The 24,892-nt window shown below is 42.9% G+C and overlaps 2 protein-coding genes across 2 annotated transcripts in view; one reads left to right on the top strand and one right to left on the bottom strand.

The window, feature by feature from the left end:
• Nucleotides 1-767: 767 nt before the first annotated feature.
• LOC118398034 (splicing factor 3A subunit 3-like) lies at nucleotides 768-12,744 on the bottom strand. The gene is made up of 15 exons (XM_035792993.2): nucleotides 12,308-12,744; nucleotides 11,889-11,936; nucleotides 11,687-11,739; nucleotides 11,482-11,587; nucleotides 8,326-8,398; nucleotides 8,149-8,240; nucleotides 7,983-8,065; nucleotides 6,361-6,499; nucleotides 6,126-6,262; nucleotides 2,752-2,859; nucleotides 2,586-2,655; nucleotides 2,221-2,385; nucleotides 2,021-2,131; nucleotides 1,726-1,816; nucleotides 768-1,076 (listed from the first exon to the last, which is right to left on the bottom strand). Exons 1-15 carry the CDS (start codon nucleotides 12,401-12,403, stop codon nucleotides 943-945), a joined length of 1,506 nt encoding a protein of 501 aa, XP_035648886.1. The 5' UTR covers nucleotides 12,404-12,744; the 3' UTR covers nucleotides 768-942.
• Nucleotides 12,745-14,901: 2,157 nt separating this feature from the next.
• The window catches only part of LOC118398036 (ubiquitin-conjugating enzyme E2 E2-like), a 48,224-nt gene continuing 38,233 nt past the window's right edge, over nucleotides 14,902-24,892 (top strand). Inside the window, exons 1-2 of the mRNA XM_035792996.2 lie at nucleotides 14,902-15,086; nucleotides 17,883-17,933. Coding sequence (XP_035648889.1) covers nucleotides 14,902-15,086; nucleotides 17,883-17,933 — 236 coding nt within the window. The remainder of the gene's footprint in view (nucleotides 15,087-17,882; nucleotides 17,934-24,892) is intronic.

Raw genomic sequence — 24,892 nt, 5'->3', positions numbered from 1 at the left:
TGGTTGTGAATTAGTGCCCAACTAGATTGGTAAACAATTAAATACTATGTTCATATCTCTGCTTAATACATGTTTCTATACAGTATTACTATTTGACTGTCAGATGGTGTATATTACAATTAAACAGACCAAATTCATCATCAGATCAACTCTTTTAGTAATATTCAGGCATCTTTCTTCCCTCAACTGTACTCTTACATTGTCAAACTGATCCTGTAAGAAAATTTGCATGCCACTGCAAAGCATGTTACAAGAATATGGACTAATTAACTCACTCAAATATAGTACAAGTCTTATTTGTTTAATGCCAAAAAGACAGCTGAGCAAGCCTTAAATATTTTAATAAATGTAGGGGAAATTACATTTTCCATACCAGGCAAGCAGAGGAATCAATGAGCAAGTGTAAAGATATAGGTAGACTCCCCTCTCTCTTCCACTACTACACTCCCCTAAAAAGAGACTGTCCATGTGACAAAGCGAGGATTCTTACAAACCATGGGTCCTGCCAAAGCACCGTTGGATGTAGAGGTACATTTATCCCAAAAATGTTTAATCACAAGTGAAGAGGCAGTCGTTCAGCCCCTCAAACTTAACTCTGAACTTCAAAGCACTTTTTCATTGTTCCCCTGGGACACCAGGTGGGTGCAATTAAATATCAAGTTGAACAGAAAACCAGCAAGCTCTGGAATTGAATACCCTCACCCTAAGCAACTTGATAAGACATTACAATTGTTTTCTACTAGAACTAACAACTCAAACAACAATGGTGACAAATGGTACTCAAATTTATTATTAAAATCAATGGCTGTTTCATTTGAAAAAGGTTGTCAAAGGGAGGAATTACTAAAAAACAACATTACAAGTTACAGTTAAAGGTACAACAGATTAGGTGGTCAAATAAAGACATTTTTCTGTGGACATCACGTTGCGTGTCTCAACGCTCTACAGCAGACCCTGTCTCTTCAGATCCTCGTAGGTCTTCTTGTTGACCACGTTTCCACTGGAGTCCTCGTACTCCTCCTCTGTATCTGGTTGCCAACGCTCTGATGACTTCTGGGACTTCAGCTTTGACCACACTGGGTTAAAAATACACATTAGTATTATCATCCATCATGATCCAGTAAATGGACTGAAAGACCAGTCTTGTTATTTTTACCCCCCCCAATTTCATGATATCTAATTGGTAGTTGGTCTTATCCCATCTCTGCAATTCCCGTACAGATTCGGGATAGGCGAAGCGACACTGCTTCTTGACACTGCTTGCTTAACCCGGAAGCCAGCTTAACCCGGAAGCTAGCTTGCAGGTGCCAGGATGGCCACAAGAAGTTACAAGTGCGCAATTGGACAAGGAAATCCCATCCGGCCAAACCCTCCCCTAACCCAGACGATGCTGGGCCAATTGTGTGCTGCCTCCCGGTCACGGCCGGCCGTGACGAACCCGGGTCTTTAGTGATGCCTCAAGCACTGCAGTGCCTCAGACCACTGCGCCACTCGGGAGGCCGTGACCAGTCATTTTTCATTCTTTATTTAACCAGTAAAGACCTTTGCGGTCAGAAACTTTTTTGCAAGGGCAATCTGGATGCACAACTACACTGACCAATATTTATTGGTCTGGTAAGACTTTTTTTTCTCTAACATGATTTTATTCAAGCCAAATAACAATACTCATTATTTTCACTTGTCATCTGCCTCAGCCTCTATCTGGGCTTTAACAGAACTACTTACGAGAGACAGCGTCCTCGATCTGGGTGACATTGGCAAAGTGAGCAGTGTTGGGGATTCCCAGGCAGCGCATGCCATGGGCGTGACGCCACTCCTGGGGGGTGGGCAAGACAACATATTAGCTAGCAACAATATTAGCGGAGAACAGAATTAGTACACTTTCTAAAATCAAATCCTCTTTAGTTTCACTCATTATGCACATTAAAAAAATGAAAGGAGGGCATTGATATAACAATGTAATAACCCAGTATGATATTGTAATGACATAAGCTAATAATTATGAGAAATTTGAACATACTGCAAAGTGCCTCTGGAAGGCCTTGGGTCCCCTGTATGTGTAGTTTCCACAGATCTCACAGTTATAGTTGATGTTCAGCCCATGGAGTTTATACAGCCAGTATGGAATGGGCTAGAACAGATAAACAAGGTTAGCGTGGTGGCATGCAACCGCTTTTCACAGCTAGTACACAGGTCTGATGTATGGAAGGAGGTCCTGACCTTTCCATCCCAGCCGAGAGGCAGGTTCTTGGGGTTGTAGATGATCTCGTTGTCCTCATCTTCACTCTCACTCTCACTGAGCTGCTCCTCTTCTTCATCCTCTCTCTCCTCTCCTGTCCGAGCCTGCTTCCTCTGGACGTTCTCATGGGTCAGCTGCCTCTGCTCCTACAGAGCCATAGACAAGCAGATGGAACTGTGAACAGGCGTTTGTGTGGATTATCGGGAGTAACACACACCTATAGAATGGCCGGAACTAACCATTTTATAAAGGCCCATTTCAAAAGTCGTCCTCACAACTACTGACATTGATTAAATACGATTGTGAAAATATATAAGAGTCATCATCCTTGGCAGCTTTTACATACCCCCAGGATTTCCACATACTCATAAATCTGAGACTCCAGGAAGGCGATTTCTTTGTTACGCTCCGTGTCTCTGCAGAGAGATTAGATTGGTCAATAACAGGGCTACATCATGCCACCAGGTGCAGAAAAACACAACCATGCAAATGTTTAACTGACGATCACATACTTCTTGGGTCCTTTGGACTTGGGGTTCTTGGCGAATAGGGAGGGATCCAGAGATTCCAGAGATTTGCCTTTGGTGCTAAACAGCCTCTGGGCTCTCTCCTCCAGGGTTCTGTGGGGTCACACACATTCAGCAACCTTTCATCTGACACACCCAATCCGATATTAAATTCATCATTACTAGGGCTGTGGCGGTCACGAAATTTCATCAGCCAGTGATTATCAATCAAATAACTGTCTGTCTCACTGTAATTGACCGTTAATTAACAAACACATTCAGCATCCCCTGGCTTCCACACACAGCCTACAAGCCACTGATGCGGACCTTTGGAACATCTACATTTTAAAAGTGTAATAAATCCATGTATTATAGCCTATACCTTCACAATATATCCATTATTTATTTTAGATTGGTCTAAAGAAACATAATGAAGCAAAAGCAGTCTATTTCAGAAGAAAATAGTAGCATACCCTGAGTTGTCCTTATGTTCGGTCCTGATCTGGCTATGCCAAATGGCTGTGGGCTACACTAGTTCATTTAGCAGACAAGATTTGCTTAGAATTCTGTGGCATTTTATAGTATGAAGAATACAATTTAACAAACGTTTTGAGGGAGTGCGCACATGCGGCTATTCTGTGTTGAGCGGTTAACAAAAATAGGTACTCCTATATGCTCAATTTAAAGTTATTAATATAACTTTAATTGTTCTACAAACGCTGGGCTATAGGTTTTGATTTGTAATAAATTGTAAGGCTGCATAATGAAAAAAAATTCACTTGAAAAGGCATGAGCTCTGCTTTGTTTTTTTGCACAGGCTGTACACACAGTCAGTCTCATTCACAATTTGAGAAGCACTTGATAATGCGTCGAATTTCCCGGCAGCATCCCCTTTGCGTGGCCATAATGCACTCTAAAATATTACATGCCTAGTGCTGCCTGCTCCGAAGCACCTCTCACTCACGTGTTCCGGTCTTTCTCACAGGCTACAAGTGAAGACAGGGGACGCAATTCTGAGGTGCAAGTTGAAGATATTAGAAAAAATGTCCACATTTACTTTTCCTGAGCCAACAAGATGAGTAGGCCTGACGGCAGCCTAGTGGTAGCCTAGTGGTTAAAGCGTTGTGCCAGTAACAGAAAGGTTGCTGGATCTAATCCAAGGTAAAAATCTGTTGTTCTGACTGAGCAAGAAGGTTAACCCACTGTTCCCCGGGCATCAAAGACGTGGATGTCGATTAAGGCAGCCCCGTACACCTCTCTGATTCAGAGGGATTGGGTTAAATGCAGAAGACACATTACAGTTGTACAACTGACTAGGTATCCCCCTTTCCCTAACAAACAGCAAAAGCACTAGTTTATGTCAATCTACTATCCCCTATAGTACAAAAGTTGACCTATTCGGTGCGAGAAATAAATATTCCAAACATAGTCGGACAGTTGTGGGATAATGAGAGATCAAATTAATACAACCACTAACAAACTTTTTTTACGCAAATGTGGCTGACGTAACAGATCAGAACGATTTAGCTTAAAATGTTAAACTATTTATTAGAGTGTTGGACTAGTCACCGAAAGGTAGCAAGATCGAATCCCTGAGCTGACAAGGTAAAAATCTGTCGTTCTGCTCCTCAACAAGACAGTTAACTTCTCTAGGGTAGGGAGCAATATTGAGAATTTTGGATGAAAATCATGCCCAAATGAAACTGCCTGCTACTCAGCCATAAAAGCTAGAATATGCATATAATTAGTAGATATAGATAGAACACACTCTGAAGTTTCTAAAACGGTTTGAATGATGTCTGAGTATAACAGAACTCATATGGCAGGCAAAAACCCAAGAAGAAATCCAACCAGGAAGTGGGAAATCTGAGGTTTGTAGTTATTCAACTCTTGGCCTATCGAATACAGTGTCTATGGGGTCATATTGCACTTCCTAAGGCTACCACTAGATGTCACCAGTCTTTAGAACCTTGTTTGATGCTTCTACTGTGAAGTGGGGGCGAATGAGAGGGGAATGAGTCAGAGGTCTGCAGAGAGCCGCGAGCTCTGTTCCATTGCAATTCTGAAGACAAAGGTAATCTCCGGTTGGAACATTATTGAAGATTTATGTTAAAAATATCCTAAAGATTCTATACTTCGTTTGACATGTTTCTACGAACTGTAGCGGAACTTCTCGTCTGCTCCTAGTGATTGCACGTCGTGAGTTTGGATTGTGTACTGAATGCGCAAACAACAATGAGGTATTTGGACATAAATTATGGACATTATCGAACAAATAAAACATTTACTGTGGAACTGGGATTCTGGGTAGTGCATTCTGATGAAGATCAAAAGGGAATACTCATAATGCTATTTCTGACTTTGTTGACTACACAACATGGCGGATATCTGTTTGGGTTGTTTTGGTCTCTGAGCGCTGTACTCAGATTATAGCATGGTGTGCTTTTTCCGTAAAGTTCTTTTGAAATCTGACACAGCGGTTGCATTAAGGAGAAGTATCTTTAATTCTGTGAACAACACTTCTTTTATCAATGTATCTTTTATCAATGTTTATTATGAGTATTTCTGTAAATTCATATGACTCTGCAAAATCACTGGATGTTTTGGAAGCAAAACATTACTGAACGTAACACGCCAATGTAAACTCAGATTTTTGGATATAAATATGCACTTGTGTAACATATGAGTTATGAGTGTCATCTGATGAAGATCAAAGGTTAGTGATTCATTTTCTCTATATTTCTGCTTTTTGTGATTCCTCTCTTTGGCTGGAAAAATGGCTGGGTTTTTCTGTGACTTGGCTCTGACCTAAATCGTTTGGTTTGCTTTCGTCGTAAAGCCTTTTTGAAATCAACACTGTGGCTGGATTTACAACAAGGGTATCTTCAAAAATGGTGTAAAATACATGCATGTTTGACGAATTTTAATTATGGGATTTCTGTTGTTTTGAATTTGGCGCCCTGCAGTTTCACTGGCTGTTGACGAGGTGGGACGCTACCGTCCCACGTACCCTAGAGAGGTTAACCCAGTGTTCCTAGGCCGTCATTGAAAATAAGAATTTGTTCTTAACCGACTTGCCTAGTTAAATAAAAGGTCAAATAAAAACCTTTAATTTATTTTTTAAAGCATGCACTTTGACTGCCTTCATGACCAGCAGGGTGGCGGTAATACGGTCTCAACAGCCCTAATCATTACACCGTCTACATATACTCATACTCATGTACAGATGGAATTTGATATTATATAATTCCAGTTACTGTTATAACATTGCAATTACAATACTGTTATTACTATATTCCAGATTGCTATTACTATATTCCAGATTGCTTGCATGTCCATAGACGACCTCCCAGCCACAGAAGAGCATGTTAATTGCTTACCCTCCACATTTCAGGCCCAGGGCCATAAGGGCAGACTTCAACCTGTCCAGACCCAGGGAAGCCAACTCCTCCCAAGAGGAGAAAGCAGAAAGGTCCAGGTGGGCTCCTGCATGGGTCAGAGCACTGCTCGTCTCTTTCTATAAGATCATTAAAAAAAAAAAAAAATTAAAACACCCATCTAGACCATCACACTACTGTAGCTATAGTAGACGTCCTCCCCATCTTGGACACTCACTGGCCAGCCAGGGAAGGTCCCCATCTCCCACTTCTTCTCAAACTCTCCCAGGATCTTGCCGTAGAGATCATTCTGGTCAAGCAGAGGTTTGACTCTCTCTGTATAGTCCTGAAGGTACTCCAGTAGCATCTCTAAGTACCTGTTATAACATAACACAGGTGTCACACAAATTCAAAAGGTACTACAATTATATAGGAATAACATTTATACTGAACAAAAATATGAATACAACGTCAAGTGTTGGTTCCATGAGCTGAAATAACAGATCCCAGAAATGTTCCAGATGCACAAGAAGCATATTTCACTCAAGTTGTGCACAAATTTGATTACATCTCTGTTCGTGAGCATTTTTCCTTTGCCAAGATAATCCATCCACCTGATAAGTGTGACATATCATGAAGCTGATTAAACAGCATGATTATTACACAGATGCGTCTTGTGCTGGGACAATAAAAGGCCACTAAAAATGTGCAGTTGTGTCACACAACGCCACAGATGTCTCAAGTTGAAGGAGCGTGCAATTGGCATGCTGACTGCAGGAATGACCACCAGAACTGTTGCCAGACAATTAAATGTTAATTTCTCGACCATAAGCCACCTCTACTGTCATTTAACCCAACCGGCCATGCCAGCCCAGGACCTCCACATCTTCACCTATGGGATGGTCTGAGACAAACCACCTGAACAGCTGATGAAACCAAGTTTGTACACCTGAAGAATTTCTGCACAAACTGTCAGGGAAGCTCATCTGTGTCCTCGTCATCCTCACCAGGGTCTTCACATGACTGTAGTTCAGCGTCGTAACTGACTTCAGTAGGCAAAAGCTCACCTTCAATGGCCACTGGCACGCTGGAGAAGTGTTCTTCATTGATAAATCCTGGTTTCAACTGTACTGGGCAGATAGCTTGTATTGCGTCGTGTGGGCAAGCGTTTTGCTGATATCAACGTTGTGAACTGAGTGCCCCATGGTGGTGGGGTTATGGTATGGGCAGGCATAAGCTACGGACAACAAACACAATTCCATTTTATCAATGGCAATTTAAATACACAGAGATACCATGGCAAGATCCAGAGGCCCATTGTTGTGCCATTCATCTGCCACCATCACCTCATGTTTCAGCATGATAATGCACGGGCCCCATGTCGCAAGGATCGGTACATAATTCCTGTAAGCTGAAAAGGTCCCAGTTCTTCCACGGCCTGCATACTCACCAGACATGTCACTTATTGAGCATGTTTGGGATGCTCTGGATTTACGTGTACAAAAGCGTGTTCCAGTTCCTGCAAATATCCAGCAACTTCGCACAGCCATTGAAGAGGAGTGGGACAACATTCCACAATCAACACCCTGATCAACTCTATGGGAAGGAGAAGTGTCACACTGCATGAGGCAAATGATGGTCATACCAGATACTGAGTGGTTTTCTGATCCACACCCCTACTTTAAAAAATATATATCTGTGAAATCCATCGATTAAGGCCTAATGAATTTATTTCAATTGACCGATTTCCTTATATGAAATGTAACTCAGTAAAATCAGTGAAATTGTTGCATGTTGTGTTTAGTATAGTACATTCGCAAAGAAAAGATCTGCATGATAAAAACAGTTAGCTATGTTTACTTTTTGTATTCAGCATTCTTTCTGTCTTTGGAGATATCAAACAGCTGGTCAAACGAGGACAGGTAGCTGATGTACTCCAGTTTCTGAAACAGAGGCCAGAAGGTTTTAGTGTAGTTTTACAATAGACTATGAAGATTATGGTGGATATGGAGAGTGGGCACCTTACCTCGGCCCCTTTTAGGTTGACAAACTTCCGATAGCAGTCATGGAGATCCAGGTAGCGTCCGTAGGCCTCCTCATCACTGAATTCCACCATGTCTGGGGAAAGATCACATAAATCATTACATTAATAACTACACTGAGAGTCCGACATGGATACCATCACCATAGTGTATACGCTCACTCTGTGTTTCTTCAGTTGGGTTCTCTCTAGCCTTGACCAGCTCGTCAAACTCCATGGACATGGGCACACATATCTGAAACAACAATAACATACAGATTTAGCCACAGCAGGAGACATGATAAACCAGGATGAAGGTTGGTTGACCCAAACTTTTGTTCAAGATTTGGTTTAAGACATTTATTGTGGAACATGCAATAACACAAGGACCTTTTTCCTTTCATGCACGTGGAACTGTAGAATTACATACAGAATCCATAGACATATAGAATTATAATAGTAATTTAAAGGGGAAATCTGCAATGGTGTATCTATTGGACTTATAAATTAATTACATAACCCCATTGGTTCTTGGAGAATAACTTAAAAATGCCTCATGCCCTTAGTTTATTTTATTTTTTTATTTCACCTTTATTTAACCAGGTAGGCTAGTTGAGAACAAGTTCTCATTTGCAACTGCAACCTGGCCAAGAAAGCATAGCAGTGTGAACAGACAACACAGAGTTACACATGGAGTAAACAATTAACAAGTCAATAACACAGTAGAAAAAAAGTCTATAGTCTATATACATTGTGTGCAAAAGCCATGAGGAGGTAGGCGAATAATGACAATTTTGCAGATTAACACTGGAGTGAAATGATCAGATGGTCATGTACAGGTAGAGATATTGGTGTGCAAAAGAGCAGAAAAGTAAATAAATAAAAACAGTATGGGGATGAGGTCGGTAAAAATGGGTGGGCTATTTACAGATAGACTATGTACAGCTGCAGCGATCGGTTAGCTGCTCAGATAGCAGATGTTTGAAGTTGGTGAGGGAGATAAGTCTCCAACTTCAGCGATTTTTGCAATTCGTTCCAGTCACAGGCAGCAGAGAACTGGAACGAAAGGCGGCCAAATGAGGTGTTGGCTTTAGGGATGAAGCGCGTGCTACGAATGGGTGTTGCCATTGTGACCAGTGAACTGAGATAAGGCGGAGCTTTACCTAGCATGGACTTGTAGATGACCTGGAGCCAGTGGGTCTGGCGACAAATATGTAGCGAGGGCCAGCCGACTAGAGCATACAGGTCGCAGTGGTGGGTGGTATAAGGTGCTTCAGTGACAAAACGGATGGCACTGTGATAATTTTTAATCATACCCCACCAGAAGCCAAAATATAAGCTTGTTTTACTCCATTGTTTGTAAACAAACACTGTAGAGTACAACCTCCAGGGCCTAACATTAACACCCGCCAAATGTGGATAGGTTTTGGCATTGGCTCCACAGTGCAAGCATGTCACTTGCACTTGACTAAAAATAGCCAAGTATGATCACATTCATAGTAAAATAAATGCAGGAATAGCTGTTTAAAATATTTCTTCCATTTCGTTTCATAGCTGGTAAATTAAAACACAGTCAAATAACCCTGTATAGCCTATTCCACCCCGCGCTGCAACACTGCCTGGCTGGGAGCTGTGCTCAAGTGACGAGCTGAGTGAAAAAAAACTATTTTTTAGAAGCGCTGCGCACAGGCATAAAAGTTGGTTTAATTTACTTGAAACCAACATCTACTGAAGTGAGACTTTGTCCTTGTGTTTCTTGGCTATTTACATTGTTTAGTCCACAAACTAGGTTTTTCTACTGCTAGGGAAGAGAAGACAACACTTCTACTACCAGTGTGGGAAAAAGTACCCAATTGTCATACTTGAGTAAAAGTAAAGATACCTTAATAGAAAACGACTCAAAGTCACCCAATCTCACATGCAAACATGACTCGAGTCACATTACCACTGTAACCTCCTGCCCTTAAATGGGCGGGTGAACATGTCTCGTGATATTTTTTATTTATAGGAATACCTAGGATAGGATAAGTAATCCTTCTCACCCCCCTAAAAGATTTAGATGCACTATTGTAAAGTGGCTGTTCCACTGGATGTCATAAGGTGAATGCACCAATTTGTAAGTCGCTCTGGATAAGAGCGTCTGCTAAATGACTTAAATGTAAATGTAAAAACTGTAATTAAACAATGTACATTGTTTACAATTTAGTCATTTATCAGACGCTCTAATCCAGAGCAACTTAAAGCTAGTGCATTCTTCTTAAGATAGCTAGGTGGGACAACCATATATCACAGGCAGAGAAAGTACATGTTTCCTCAATAAAGCAGCTATCCATAGAGTCAGAGCTAGAAAGGGGGAGGGGTGAAGCTGGGGTGAAACTTTCAAGTGAAAGTGCTGGTTCATATTTAATTTTTAGTTGTTGAGGGGGACTATTTAAGATACTGTTTGAAGAGGTAGGGTTTCAGATGTTTTCAGAAGATGGGCAAGGACTTTACTGTCCTAGCTTCAGGGGGAAGCTGGTTTCACCATTGAGGTGCCAGGACAGAGAAGAACATGGACTTGGCTTAGTGGGTGATGCCCTCCTGTAGGGTTGGGAGGGCCAAGAGACCTGAGGTGGCAGAAAGGACTGCTTGGGTTGAGGTGTAGGGTTTGCGCATAGCCTGAATGTCAGGAGGGACAGTTCCTCTTGCTGTTCCGTAGGTTAGCACCATGGTTTTGTAGTGGATGCGAGCTTCGACCAGAATCCAGTTGAGTGTGTGTGTGTGGGGGGGGGCTGCAGCATGGATAAGTTGCATGGGTTTGATGGCACAAGCGGCACAAGCGGCGAGCCCGGCCAACAGCAAGTTGCAGTAGTCCAGGTGGGAGAGGATAAGTGCCTCTATTCTGTTTGTGTGTACCAAATTACTTCTTACTAGTAATACATGTATTGTTTTAGAAACATTACAAAGTATGCTTATAAATTGTTGTTGTTTTGTTGGTGTAATTGCAGCAGGAAAAACATATTTTGGCTGGTAAAAAATATAAGTGGCTGTTAAATTTTTTAATCTACCTGCTACTGTGACTGGTTTACCAAAAAGTACATGTTATGCCCCAATAGCCTCAAAATATATTTCAAACTGTACTTGATATCATGGATGGTCAGTCTAAACTCTCTCTATGAATTTGAGAGTGGTTACATTTCTCCTGCCCCATCCCCTCAGCTCTTTACCAAAACAATGGCAGATCTGTGTCTAGAACTACATATTGTAGTTTTGAGAACTTTCTCAACAGAGAAGATATACTTCTGGCATGACTTCTTCAGTTTATAGCTAGGACAGACAGGAAGCAGCTGACACAATTACCTCATTAGGATGCTTCCTGTGGAACTCCTTGATCTGTTTAAGTCTGTTGTAGAACTCTGCAAACTCATTTGGTCCTGAGATGGCGTTCAGTTCATCCTTCCTCATACTGTAGAAAGAGAACAAAACAATATTACACCTCTGATTTACTCCACATAGCAAGGCTAATCATGCATGAGAGCTTGAAACATTACACACACACACTTACCCATCTTTGTCTTCATATGCTTCCCTGACAGTTGAACTCACGTCCATGTATCTCTGAAAGGACGACGAAGCTTGTCATGAAAACTGTCATATCATTCATGTCCATGGCAAGGTAAATAAGTAGGCTAACTGTTAGCCACAAGACAAGTTAATATGAAAATACAGGTGCAACTTGTGATGTTACAATATCACAGAATACTCACATCCAACATTGCTCTTGTTCGATGGTCTGAGTTTATTTGTTCGCGTAACTGTTTGAGAAGAAACATGCATAAATATTAGTTATCTGGCAGAGACAGAAACGGGACCAAACTCCAGCCCACTGGGTTGTATTTACTAGTTAGCACTACTAGCGTTAGCTATTTTGATAGCAAGTTAGCTAAATAGCTAATGCAACTAACGTTAGCTGGCTGACAATACAATTGTTGCCAGCTAAATTGTAACTGATACAATTGTTAGTTGACCACAAATAAACAAAATAATAACACATAAGCTACTATCCTCATCAATAACGTTAGCTCATATGAATTTGTTTAATGCTCTAACATTGATTTGCTTTGACTTTGGATCAATTAACGTCTTCATTAGCATTAAATAGCATTATCATTGATGCAACACATACTGTGGTTTTCTTATGCATCATTTCCTTTGTTTTGGCATCCAACAGCCTTTCCTTCTCCTCATGGTAGCGACGTTGTTGTTCTAAAATCGTCTCCATTGTTATTTCCTTAATCACAAATTACAGAAATAAGACGGACTTGAACAATGAATGCCATAAAACTTGGCCTACGTTGATTTTCAATGGCGCATGTTGCGATAGAGAGGAAGTAGTTTCATAGTTTATACACCGCGTGAGAAGAGATCGTTCCCATAACTTTGGTTCCACCACGCTCGGTGAATTTCTGAGTATGGAAGAGATAGTCCGTTTATTTCTCCTGTTTTTTTTTGTGAGTAATGTATTTGAAACCTTTTCACTGTGAAAAATAATATTTCCAGTTGTTCAATATGCTTGTATGCATAGCCGCATGGAGTAGTTTGGGGGTGGGGGTGCTGCATATTTTTTTTGTTTTTTATTGTTTTCAGGCGGGGGTGCTAAAAAATATGTTCGCGTTATATCGGTCCGCTAAAACATAAAAGGTCCGCTAATAAATAAAAGCTCAGCGCACTACTTTTGTGAGAATAATTTTTTAATTCAGATTTTTCAGGGGGTGCTGCAGCTTGTCTGAAGATGATGGTAGTGTGTACTTTTCTTGAACTTTGAAAATACAGAAAAAGTAGAAGGAAAAATGCCCTAATATAGCAAAAGGACAGTAACCTATTCATGATATATTGTTAGGTTTTACCGTTATTCCTCTACAGCCAATGCTTGTTACCACATTAGAACAGCACAATACACACACACTTGGTTGCGCGTACTCGTGTACCCACTGTGTAAGAAAAAAATGAGAGCGCGCGCTCAGAGGCGGTCCGGTTGTCTCATTCTCTCACAGCCAGAGCGGATAACGAAAGCGGAGACCAAGATCGAATAGAACGGTCGAGCAACACACAGGATATAGCCTACTTCAGGTGTTGATAGAACATTGTTTGCGTCGACCGTCTGTGCGTCAACTATTTGGAAGGTAATCTCTTTCTGAAACATTGTAACAACTGCACATTGAAAGTAATGTTTAAAGACCCGATGGCCCGAGAGAGGAACAATATCCTCATATGGGGGGCGGGGGGGGGTGTCTTTGGTTTCTAGATGACTCTTCTTGATGTGGGCACTAAAAAGCTTCTCAGCTAATATTTCACTCATGCTGCTGCGAACGATTTGTTTTGTGTGGCAGCGTATCTTTAGGCAATGAGGGAACACGAGGGTTCTCCTATTACTGTTGGGGTGTTCATTTTTAGGCCTCCTCAATTGCGTGGGGTGCACGCGATGTGAGGGCTGCTCCCCCAGCAGTAGACCTACTGGCTCAGTTATTGTGACAGCCCCGCGTGACAACAGGGATTATTTACACAACAAAAGAAAAATGTGCTCATCCTTATCTGTTGTTGTATGAATGACTGTGAGACCAATGCAGCACGGGATTCGGTACTTTTCAGCTGTTTTTATCATCACCGGTCCTTTTCAAAAGGAGAACACTGCAAGTGTTTAAAGAGCCAATGACCTGGGAGAAGAACGATATCCTCATTTGGGGGGTTGCATTGATGGTGTTATGTTATTGTTACATGTATGTGTGTCGAGGTCTTTGATAGCCAAATCTCACAGTATTTCAATTGACCATAAGTATTTCACTTTTCAAATAGATATGATTCATAGAGTAGAATCAATAAAATCGAACAGAAACATAATGTTTCCTAGATCATGCATTGTTATTGTATGCTTAGCCTATTAACAACACTCATCAGTTGCCTCAGTAGAAATCACCAATCACTGCATCAAGAGAAAAATGTGTTAATGCATCCAATTACTGTCTGTGCAGAATGTTGTCCAACGGATTCTGAGTGTTCATGACCAAAGTGTGTGTGGTATAGCTGCACTTTGCGTTGATTGAAGATCTGCTGTCTGTCGTCATGCTCTTTCTGGAATGTGATGCTCATTTCAGCAACCATCTGCTCCTTTACAGTAGCCCTACACACATTGCGCACACACACACACACACACACACACACACACACACACACACACACACACACACACACACACACACACACACACACACACACACACACACACACACACACACACACACACTGCACACCCCCATTTACTCAAACAACTACTTCTCATTCTGTGAATGTTTAAAATGCACAGCTTCACCTTGAAGGCTCATATGGTATGTTGAGAAATTACATTTCCTCAATGCGACCTTGTAGAAGGAGCTTTGATTATAGAGGCTGTAGTGTGAGCTGGTCTGTGGGGACATGGAACCTGCCTGCCTTACTATAATGACCTTTAAAAGACCTGAGACCTAGGAGGGGAACAGTATTTAATTCTGTTGGCTGTGGCTGGCTGGCTAGCCGTCTCTGGTGGTTTGGTTTTTAATACTGTACTTCTAACAGAATAGCCACTGACTGAAAGACAACCACCGAACCAATAGGATTCAAACCTTTGATTGCTATATCTTTAGTCAGGTGACACACCTGCTTTGTAAGGTGTCTAGGGAAACCCCAAACCTTCGACTTATCTGTGTGTGTGTGTGCCCCCGAATGCATGTGTGTCCCAGTGCCAGGATGTCCAGTGAGGTGCAGCCCAGCTCGAGGCCAGAAGACAGTCCCAACACAAGTGGAGGCAGCTGGGACGTGGAGCAGAGAGAGGTGGCCCCTCCGGGTCAGGAGCGAGTTCAGACAACGCCCAAGAAGAAAGAGGCCAAGATATCCAGCAAGACCGCTGCCAAGCTCTCCACCAGCGCCAAGAGGTATAGCTGCAATTCTCTCTAATCTATTTTGTCCATGTAGGTTGTGTAAGGAAGTGTCCTTAATGGTCTTGTTCAAAAGTACTTCATAAACAGTATAATACGGAGATGATATTGACTCAGATGCACCTTGAAGCAGTGGATTTATTATAACCATCAATGGGTTATTATGAAATTCAATGGTCTGTGGGACATTAGAGAAAAACAAAGTATTTGTGTCACAGAGAGAGAGCCCATGGATGCGTGAACATGAACAAGGGAGGCCTGCATGTTCTGTAATTAGTCCATTTCCCCATGGATTCCCTTGTTCATTTTCTCATTTATTCCTCCCTCCATCCTCTCTTAACAGCCTGCAGCCTCACCAGGTAAAGTTTGCCACTTCAGGAGAAAATACTGTAGATGAAATTACAGAGCGTACTGTGCATTCAAGCCTGGCAACGACTTACTCCATAACCGTGGTGATTGTATTACAGTTATACAGCCCCTTGCAGAAAGACGTCTTTTCCCACTGCACAATGATTTACCCTCAGTCTCCTCTCATCATGAACCAGAGAGTTTATTATCAATACAAGCACACAGAGGAGATGAGGGGATCTGCTGTCGTTTGTTCTGCCATCGCTCACTCGCTCTTTGAGGTGTGGTGCCTACCTGTCAGCACTCCTCTGTGTGTGTCCGTGTGTGTATGTGTGCACATTCCTCCATGGCGTGACATTTGGAGAGGAACGAGGGAATGAGTTGACAGCGACAGCGATGACAGGTTAAATTAACAAAATGACCACCTTAGGTTCTCTCCCGCTCTGAGCCGTGGTGGTGGCGGCAGCGGTGGTGGTAGGGGTGGTGAGCGGAGGTGTGCCATTTCAACTGATGTTGTGATGCTTCCCTGTCTCCTGATATTGGAAGGCTGCTTGTCGTTGTCCTCCCCCATGGCTGCAGCTGACTATTTGTATAGCTCATCTAGCAGATGTAAATATTTTTTTGAAAGTATCTTTTTTAATTTGAATTTTTTTATATTTATTATTTTTTGTGCAGTTTTAAACCATGTTTATATGTTCATATGTTTTTTTGGGGGGTGTTTATTATTATTATTATTTATATTTATTTTATTTATTTTGGACAGGGAGGACCTAATTTACATCATCACCCCTACTCTGAGACGCTTTATACATTCGGAACTAGGCTTATATCTCAAAATCTTTAGGTTTATGATTATTCATGAGAGTAGCAGGGGTTTGAAGCAAAATTATTTTCCAATCGTTTAGTAAACAGAACCATTTTTGTTGTTGTTCTGTTCCACTGTTCCGACCAGGAAAATAAATATCCGAACCAGTTTAAACACCAAAAAAGTTATGTTTCATATCGTTCCTTTCGGCTCCTTTTTAAACCTCTGAAATCAACATTAAATTACTTCACCAATCAGTGCAGATAGAGCAGCAAGCTATAGTTAGTTGTTTACATGCATTGGACAGACAAGTGTAGGGCGCGAGGTGCGACTGAAATTTTGCGGGTGGGGGGAAAGCGAGAGAGGGTGGAGGAGGAGGCTTGAACCACTGGGCATCTTGTTATGACATGCATTATCTGAATTAGGCCCACAGAATTATACCTACGGAGGAGCGACTTCTATGAGGGAACTTTGAATGTCTTTGAACTTCCAAGAAAGAATTGGCTTAATGTGGGACCAATTAAAAATCTCTCTCCCTAATTTCTGAATCACGCTTGTAACGTCGGTAGGCTACAGTAGCTTATGCTTCGGAGGGGTAGGTAGCCTATACATGCACACACACTGCTAAAGATTTTTAGCTGGCAGGCAGACACTGGAATAAGTTTCTGAGTGACAGAGAGACTACTTTGCATAGGCACTTTGTTGTGTTTTTTTGTGGCACTGGGGGGGAAAAAATCCAGGAATGTAAAAGAACAGTATTAACCTGTTCCCATGCTTTTAAAATAACAGTTCTGTTCCGGAACAGTATAGATCACTTTCGTTCCCAGTTCTCATTCTTTTCTGTTTTTTTGGTTTTGTTCCCTGAACCAGTTCCAAACCCTGGAGAGTAGCTTGTTGTCAGGGTTGTCTCAGTGTGAGTGGAATATTGCAGCCTTAATGGACGGTGAAGTCATTGATTGTAAAAAATAAAATAAAAACAGCACCTGGCTGTTAGAATCCTCAGAGCAAATCATTAGCATAGGTATGTAATGAGCAGTGCTGTGTACGACAGTGTAATTGAACCCTGTCTTGATCCCGTCTACTCACTAAACTAAACCTTTATTTAGTCTAGCTGTTAGCTGTGGAAAGGATTCCAACATGTAGGGAGAGAGGAAGGGGGAGAAAGTAAGAGAGAGGGAAGGATAGAAAGAGGGAGGGGAGAGTAGGGGAGGAGAGAGAGAGAGAGAGAGACTAAACCAGTCAGATTTATTCCACCCTAGTCATTAAAATACTCATCTCAATATCAGATTCATAGTTGATTTGTCCAGAAAGCAAATATGACTCTTTTACACAGCAAGGCCTGTCTGTAGTCAATGTCAATTTGCGCAGGCCCATGAAACAAGAGGAGGAATTCAACAGTGCGTCCCTATATTGATATAGCTTGACAGGATGTATTCCTGTATTCAATCACAATGCTAGGAGCTCATTAGGAAATCAATAAGTTATTCAGTGTGTAGACAGGATTTTACAACACACCGGCTAGCTAGTATGTCGCGTGTGTCTGTGTGGGTTTAGCATTACGTATATTTAATCTGTATGTGATGTTTGTGTGTAATGTATATAAAGTGTGTGTGTAATGTGTGTTCCTCCTCATTCCCCAGGATTCAGAAGGAGCTGGCTGAGATAACCTTGGACCCGCCACCTAACTGCAGGTAGGAGCTTGTTCATTGTCTGTTTTAGGAAATCAAATCAAATCAAATCACATTTTATTTGTCACATACACATGGTTAGCAGATGTTAATGCGAGTGTAGCGAAATGCTTGTGCTTCTAGTTCCGACAATGCAGTGATAACCAACAAGTAATCTAACTAACAATTCCAAAACTACTGTCTTATACACAGTGTAAGGGGATAAAGAATATGTACATAAGGATATATGAATGAGTGATGGTACAGAGCAGCATACAGTAGATGGTATCGAGTACAGTATATACATATGAGATGAGTATGTAGACAAAGTAAACAAAGTGGCATAGTTAAAGTGGCTAGTGATACATGTATTACATAAGGATGCAGTCGATGATGTAGAGTACAGTATATACGTATGCATATGAGATGAATAATGTAGGGTAAGTAACATTATATAAGGTAGCATTGTTTAAAGTGGCTAGTGATATATTTACATAATTTCCCATCTATTCCCATTATTAAAGTGGCTGGAGTTGGGTCAGTGTCAATGACAGTGTGTTGGCAGCAGCCACTCAATGTTAGGGGTGGCTGTTTAACAGTCTGATGGCCTTGAGATAGAAGCTGTTTTTCAGTCTCTCGGTCCCAGCTTTGATGCACCTGTACTGACCTCGCCTTCTGGATGATAGCGGGGTGAACAGGCAGTGGTTCGGGTGGTTGATGTCCTTGATGATCTTTATGGCCTTCCTGTAACATCGGGTGGTGTAGGTGTCCTGGAGGGCAGGTAGTTTGCCCCGGTGATGCGTTGTGCAGACCTCACTACCCTCTGGAGAGCCTTACGGTTGAGGGTGGAGCAGTTGCCGTACCAGGCGGTGATACAGCCTGCCAGGATGCTCTCGATTGTGCATCTGTAGAAGTTTGTGAGTGCTTTTGGTGACAAGCCGAATTTCTTCAGCCTCCTGAGGTTGAAGAGGCGCTGCTGCGCCTTCTTCACGACGCTGTCAGTGTGGGTGGACCAATTCAGTTTGTCTGTGATGTGTATGCGGAACTTAAAACTTGCTACCCTCTCCACTACTGTTCCATCGATATGGATAGGGGGTGTTCCCTCTGCTGTTTCCTGAAGTCCACAATCATCTCCTTAGTTTTGTTGACGTTGAGTGTGAGGTTATTTTCCTGACACCACACTCCGAGGGCCCTCACCTCCTCCCTGTAGGCCGTCTCGTCATTGTTGGTAATCAAGCCTACCACTGTTGTGTCGTCCGCAAACTTGATGATTGAGTTGGAGCGTGCGTGGCCACGCAGTCGTGGGTGAACAGGGAGTACAGGAGAGGGCTCAGAACGCACCCTTGTGGGGCCCCGTGTTGAGGATCAGCGGGGAGGAGATGTTGTTGCCTACCCTCACCACCTGGGGGCGGCCCGTCAGGAAGTCCAGTACCCAGTTGCACAGGGCGGGGTCGAGACCCAGGGTCTCGAGCTTGATGACGAGCTTGGAGGGTACTATGGTGTTGAATGCCGAGCTGTAGTCGATGAACAGCATTCTCACATAGGTATTCCTCTTGTCCAGGTGGGTTAGGGCAGTGTGCAGTGTGGTTGAGATTGCATCGTCTGTGGACCTATTTGGGCGGTAAGCAAATTGGAGTGGGTCTAGGGTGTCAGGTAGGGTGGAGGTGATATGGTCCTTGACTATTCTCTCAAAGCACTTCATGATGACGGAAGTGAGTGCTACGGGGCGGTAGTCGTTTAGCTCAGTTACCTTAGCTTTCTTGGGAACAGGAACAATGGTGGCCCTCTTGAAGCATGTGGGAACAGCAGACTGGTATAGGGATTGATTGAATATGTCCGTAAACACACCGGCCAGCTGGTCTGCGCATGCTCTGAGGGCGCGGCTGGGGATGCCGTCTGGGCCTGCAGCCTTGCGAGGGTTAACACGTTTAAATGTCTTACTCACCTCGGCTGCAGTGAAGGAAAGACCGCATGTTTTCGTTGCAGGCCGTGTCAGTGGCACTGTATTGTCCTCAAAGCGGGCAAAAAAAGTTATTTAGTCTGCCTGGGAGCAAGACATCCTGGTCCGTGACTGGGCTGGGTTTCTTCTTGTAGTCCGTGACTGTCTGTACTTCAGTGTGTGTACAGTGCCTTCGGAACATATTCAGACCCCTTGACTTTTTCCACATTTTGTTAGGTTACAGCCTTATTCTAAAATAGATGAAATCATTTTTTCCCTCATCAATCGACACACAATACCTCACAATGAGAGTCTTTATGTTCCTTTTGGCAAACTCCAAGCAGGCTGTCATGTGCTTTTTACTGAGGAGCGGCTTCTGTCTGGCCACTCTACCATAAAGGCCTGATATGGGTTGAATGCTGTAGAGATGGTTGCCCTTCTGGAAGGTTCTCCCATCCCCGCAGAGGATCTCTGGAGCTCTGTCAGAGTGACCATCGGGTTCTTAGTCACCTCCCTGACCAAATTCCCTTCTCCCCCGATTGCTCAGTTTGGCTGGGCGGCCAGCTCTAGGAAGAGTCTTGGTGGTTCCAAACTTCTTCCAATTAAGAATGATGGAGGCAACCGTGTTGTTGGCGACCTTCAATGCTGCAGAATTGTTTTGGTACCCTTCGCCAGATCTGTGCCTCAACACGATCCTGTCTCCAGAATGCACCTGAGCTCAATTTCAAGTCTCATAGCAAAGGGTCTGAATACTTATATAAATAAGGTATTTCTGTTTTAAACTTTTAATACATTTGCAAAAATGTATAAAAAACTGTTTTTGCTTTGTCATTATGGGGTGTTGTGTGTAAATAGCTGAGGATTTTTATTTATTTAATCCATTTTAGAATAAGGCTGTAACATAACAACGTTTGGAAAAATTCTAGGGGTCTGAATACTTTCCAAAGGCACTGTATATATGTGTGTGTGTGTGCGCACATGTGTTTGCGCGTAAGCGTGTTAATTGTCTGATCCGCCTGTTTTATGTATCTGTGATACCTGAGGCACTTTGTCAGTCTGTGCTGTGCATGGCGGAGAAGGAATGGGGATTGTGAAGAGCCTGTGCTGTGCTGGCTGAGTCACTCAGATGAATGGTATACAGGTATGCATTACTGCAGTGCCGCCTGCATTTACAATGCAGTTTGTCAGTCTGTTGGGCTGACTGTGAGATGAATAGACCTATCAGAGCTGTGTGCATGGTGAGTCACAGCAAAAGAAGAAAGAGAAGTGATTGGCCAGTAAGTTCACTACTGGGATCACTCTAGTTATGTTGCTTGCCACTACCGCATTTGCTCTGACTCTTGCGACTGGGAAAGGCACTCTTTCACCTTTTCAATGCACAAACACACTAGCTGAGGAGAGAGAGAGAGATAATATGAATTTGTGTGATCTGAAAAAGGCGCGGGTGATTCAGAGAAAATCAACTTCACGACTAAAAACACTCCCGTGGCAGTTCTAAAACCATTTCCGCCGGAGTGATACAGAGAATCTCAATGAAGCATACAATCATATTCACTGACAAAGAGCTAAACGGAGATGCGGGAAAATAGATTTCAGACATTTGTATTGAAAATGACATTTGTATGAAAACCTGTTATTTGAAGAATGTCCATTTTGAAGCAGTTTCATGGCGAGTGGATTCAATTTGGCGTCAGGCAACGGCAGTTTGGTCACCTCAGAGAGGTGTGTGTGTGTGTGTGTGTGTGTGTGTGTGTGTGAGAGAGAGAGAGAGAGAGAGAGAGAGAGAGAGAGAGAGAGAGAGAGAGAGAGATGAGTGAATAATTGGCCATAGTCTGCTGGAGTATCTTTAAGTACAATGCAATGTGAGGGAGCTCTGACACACTTGAATCGTAGAACTGTGTATTGAATCCCCTTGGGGTGTTTGGTTCATTCTTACAGAAACTAGTCCAAGCTCCCCTCCAAGTCTTCTATAAACACATGTGTAGTTTAGTGTTTGGTTTGCAAATGTTGACACAACAATATAACATTTCAACATGTATTTTGTGAGATAAAAGCAATGAGCATGAATAAAAATGTTCATATATGGATGTAATAAACCGTTAGGATAATTTATGGTAGCCTACACAGTACAGTAGAAGTTATGAGGCTAATTTCCTCTTGTTTTGAACTGTATTCCTTTTTAATAGTGCCACGAGTAGAAAAATCCACCATCTGTTTATCGAATGCTGTGTGTGTTCTGCCTGTCCTCACCGACTAATTGACGTGACAACAGTGTTAATAGTCTCTGTAGAGGAGGACGGGGTGGGTGAGAGGCGTCAAATGTGAGGGAGCGGACACTGTAATACACACAGCTCATTAGCTTCTCTTTATTTTTCTCCATCCTTTCTTCTCACGTCTGCAGCGAACCGCTTCTGCTCTTCCTCCTCATTTCAATAAAACCCAACTCCACTCATCATGATCACAGAACGCCTCATAAACATTCTCTCACTCTCTCTCCCTTTCTTTTTCTCTCGCCCTTCCTCTCTGTCTGTTTTTTTATCCCTATTTTAAAGAGAGCAGAGGGAGTCGAGATACTTTCCCCTTGGGAAAATAAAACACATCTAACTTTCATCGAAACGTGTCTCATTTGAAGAACATATTTCGCAACATGTTGAAAGGAAGCAGGCCAAGCAGACAGGATGTGGAGTATATATTATGGGATGCTAAGGGGATATTTTCTCTTTTATAATCATCTTTGTCACCTGAGCAGAGAGTTAATTTGTTGAATGTGAGAAGTGCTCTGCAAGGCTATGTAAATACCCCCTCAACAGACACATTATATTGCCTCGCTGCTCAACACGCCTTTTTACCTCCGTGTGTGTGTGTGTTTTTGTTAATTACCATATCCTTTCATAATGGTCCTGGCAGCGTTTTGATAAGAAACCCCCATTGGCAGAATGAAACAATGTGGATATCTTGAAGGATTGGCCATGCTTTCATTCTTTCTTTCTTTCTTTCTTTCTTTCTTTCTTTCTTTCTTTCTCCCATTCTCTGCCACTACTCCCCCCTCTTTTTCTCTATCTCTCCTTCCCTCCCTTCCTCCATAATCCCAGGAACATTGTGTGTTAGCGTGTTGTTCCAGAGTAATCCATTCTAAATGAAGACCAGTAATCATCTCCAGACATCACAGTGATGAAGTGAAATAGAAAGTATTGATGCGTATCGTAACGGGGAACTACAGAAGGAGAAAATATCTAAATTCCACACTATGATTATCAGGGCGGTGGTGCTGTGTGATTGACTAATATATGCCTCAATTAGCTTTGCAATGTAATTGACTTGCAGCAGTCTCTCTCCCAGTTTCAGACATACTCCGATATGAGCATTCAGATCTGATTATTATCATCTTGTATATATACTGTAGATGAAGATGATACAGGAGGCTGGAAACGTCTGGGTTAGCTCTTTCAGAGATAGTCAAAGACTTGACTAAGACCTAAGGCTGGAAACATTGATGCACAGGGGAGGGAGGAAGCATACATCACAGTGTGCAGAGTCTATTTAACCCTTTGCGGAGCTTTTTCAGAGACACACAGATTTCATGCATAACATGAACAGAGGCTGCTGTGGAGCCCTCCTGTTTCTGGGTCTGAGTGATGTGAGGTGGAGCCCTCCTGTTTCTGGGTCTGAGTGATGTGAGGTGGAGCCCTCCTGTTTCTGGGTCTGAGTGATGTGAGGTGGAGCCCTCCTGTTTCTGGGTCTGAGTGATGTGAGGTGGAGCCCTCCTGTTTCTGGGTCTGAGTGATGTGAGGTGGAGCCCTCCTGTTTCTGGGTCTGCGTGGTGAGGTGGAGCCCTCCTGTTTCTGGGTCTGAGTGATGTGAGGCCACCTGTGTTTTCTGGTAAGAGATGGTTAACCAGTCTTTGTCTAGGGTAGAGTAGATGGCTGTCCTTTTAGTGCTTCTACTAGAAGTATCTGCATGCTTCCCAGCCAATACAGTTCAGAAGAGTTTTGGACTTTGGTGAGGGGTTTTTCGGCTGTTCGGCGCACAATTTCTTTCTTGAGACCAGCCAAAGTTCGATAGACAAAGTCTATGCTTGTCACGCCTTGGTCATTGTATTTTGTGTTTTCGTTTTATGTTTGGTCAAGCCAGGGTGTGACATGGGTTTATATGTTGTGGTTCGTATTGGGGTTTTTGTAATTACTGGGATTACGGCTGAGTAGGGGTGTTGCATAGGCTTGGCTGCCTGAGGGGGTTCTCAATCAGAGTCAGGTGATACTCGTTGTCTCTGATTGGGAACCGTATTTAGGTAGCCTGGGTTTCGCTGTGTATTTCGTGGGTGATTGTTCCTGTCTCTGTGTAGTTTCACCAGATAGGCTGTAATTAGGTTTCACGTTCCGTTTGTTGTTTTGTAGTTTGTATCGTTATTTCATGTGTCACTTTTTCTATTAAAGTCATGAGTAACCACTACGCTGCATTTCGGTCCGACTCTCTTTCTACAAACGAAGAACGCCGTTACAGAATCACCCACCACACTCGGACCGAGCAGCGTGTTAACAGGCAGCAGCGAAAGGAGGAAGTTATGGACAGCAGAGGCATGGAGTATACGACGTGGGAAGAAATAGACAGGTGGGTGGCCGACCCAGAGAGAGTGCAGGAGCCCGCCTGGGATTCGCTGGAACAGTGCGAAGAGGGCTATAGGCGAATGGCATCGAAAAGAAAGAGACGGCAGCGCAGAGCAAAACCCGAAAGTCACCCCCAAATATTTATTGGGGGCTCAGGAGAGAGTAGCAGAGTCAGGAGTCAGACCTGAGCCTACTCTCCCTGTTAATCGTGAAGAGCAGCTGCAGTGGGACACCTGGAGAAATGGACATGGGAGGAAGAACTGGACGGTAAAGGACCCTGGGCTCAGCCTGGAGAATATCGCCGCCCCAAGGAAGAACTGGAGGCGGCGAAAGCTGAGAGGCGCAGATATGAGGAGGCAGCACGGCGTAGCGGATGGAAGCCTGAGAACCAGCCCCAAAAATTTCTTGGGGGGGGGCTCAGGGAGAGTATGGCTGAGTCA

The sequence above is a fragment of the Oncorhynchus keta genome, chromosome 19 (assembly GCF_023373465.1).
Source record: "Oncorhynchus keta strain PuntledgeMale-10-30-2019 chromosome 19, Oket_V2, whole genome shotgun sequence".
In the NCBI taxonomy this organism is placed as follows: Eukaryota; Metazoa; Chordata; class Actinopteri; order Salmoniformes; family Salmonidae; genus Oncorhynchus; species Oncorhynchus keta.
This window is presented reverse-complemented; position numbering and strand designations above follow the sequence as displayed.

Bases quoted from the DNA above. Each gene is read 5' to 3' on its own strand.
- LOC118398034 (XM_035792993.2), bottom strand. From the start codon at position 12,403: ATGGAGACGATTTTAGAACAACAACGTCGCTACCATGAGGAGAAGGAA. The intron at 2,860-6,125 runs GTAAGCAATTAA...GTGACCCCACAG, and splicing joins CTGGGCCTGAAATGTGGAGG to AACCCTGGAGGAGAGAGCCC. The intron at 2,656-2,751 runs GTATGTGATCGT...ATCTCTCTGCAG, and splicing joins AAGTCCAAAGGACCCAAGAA to AGACACGGAGCGTAACAAAG.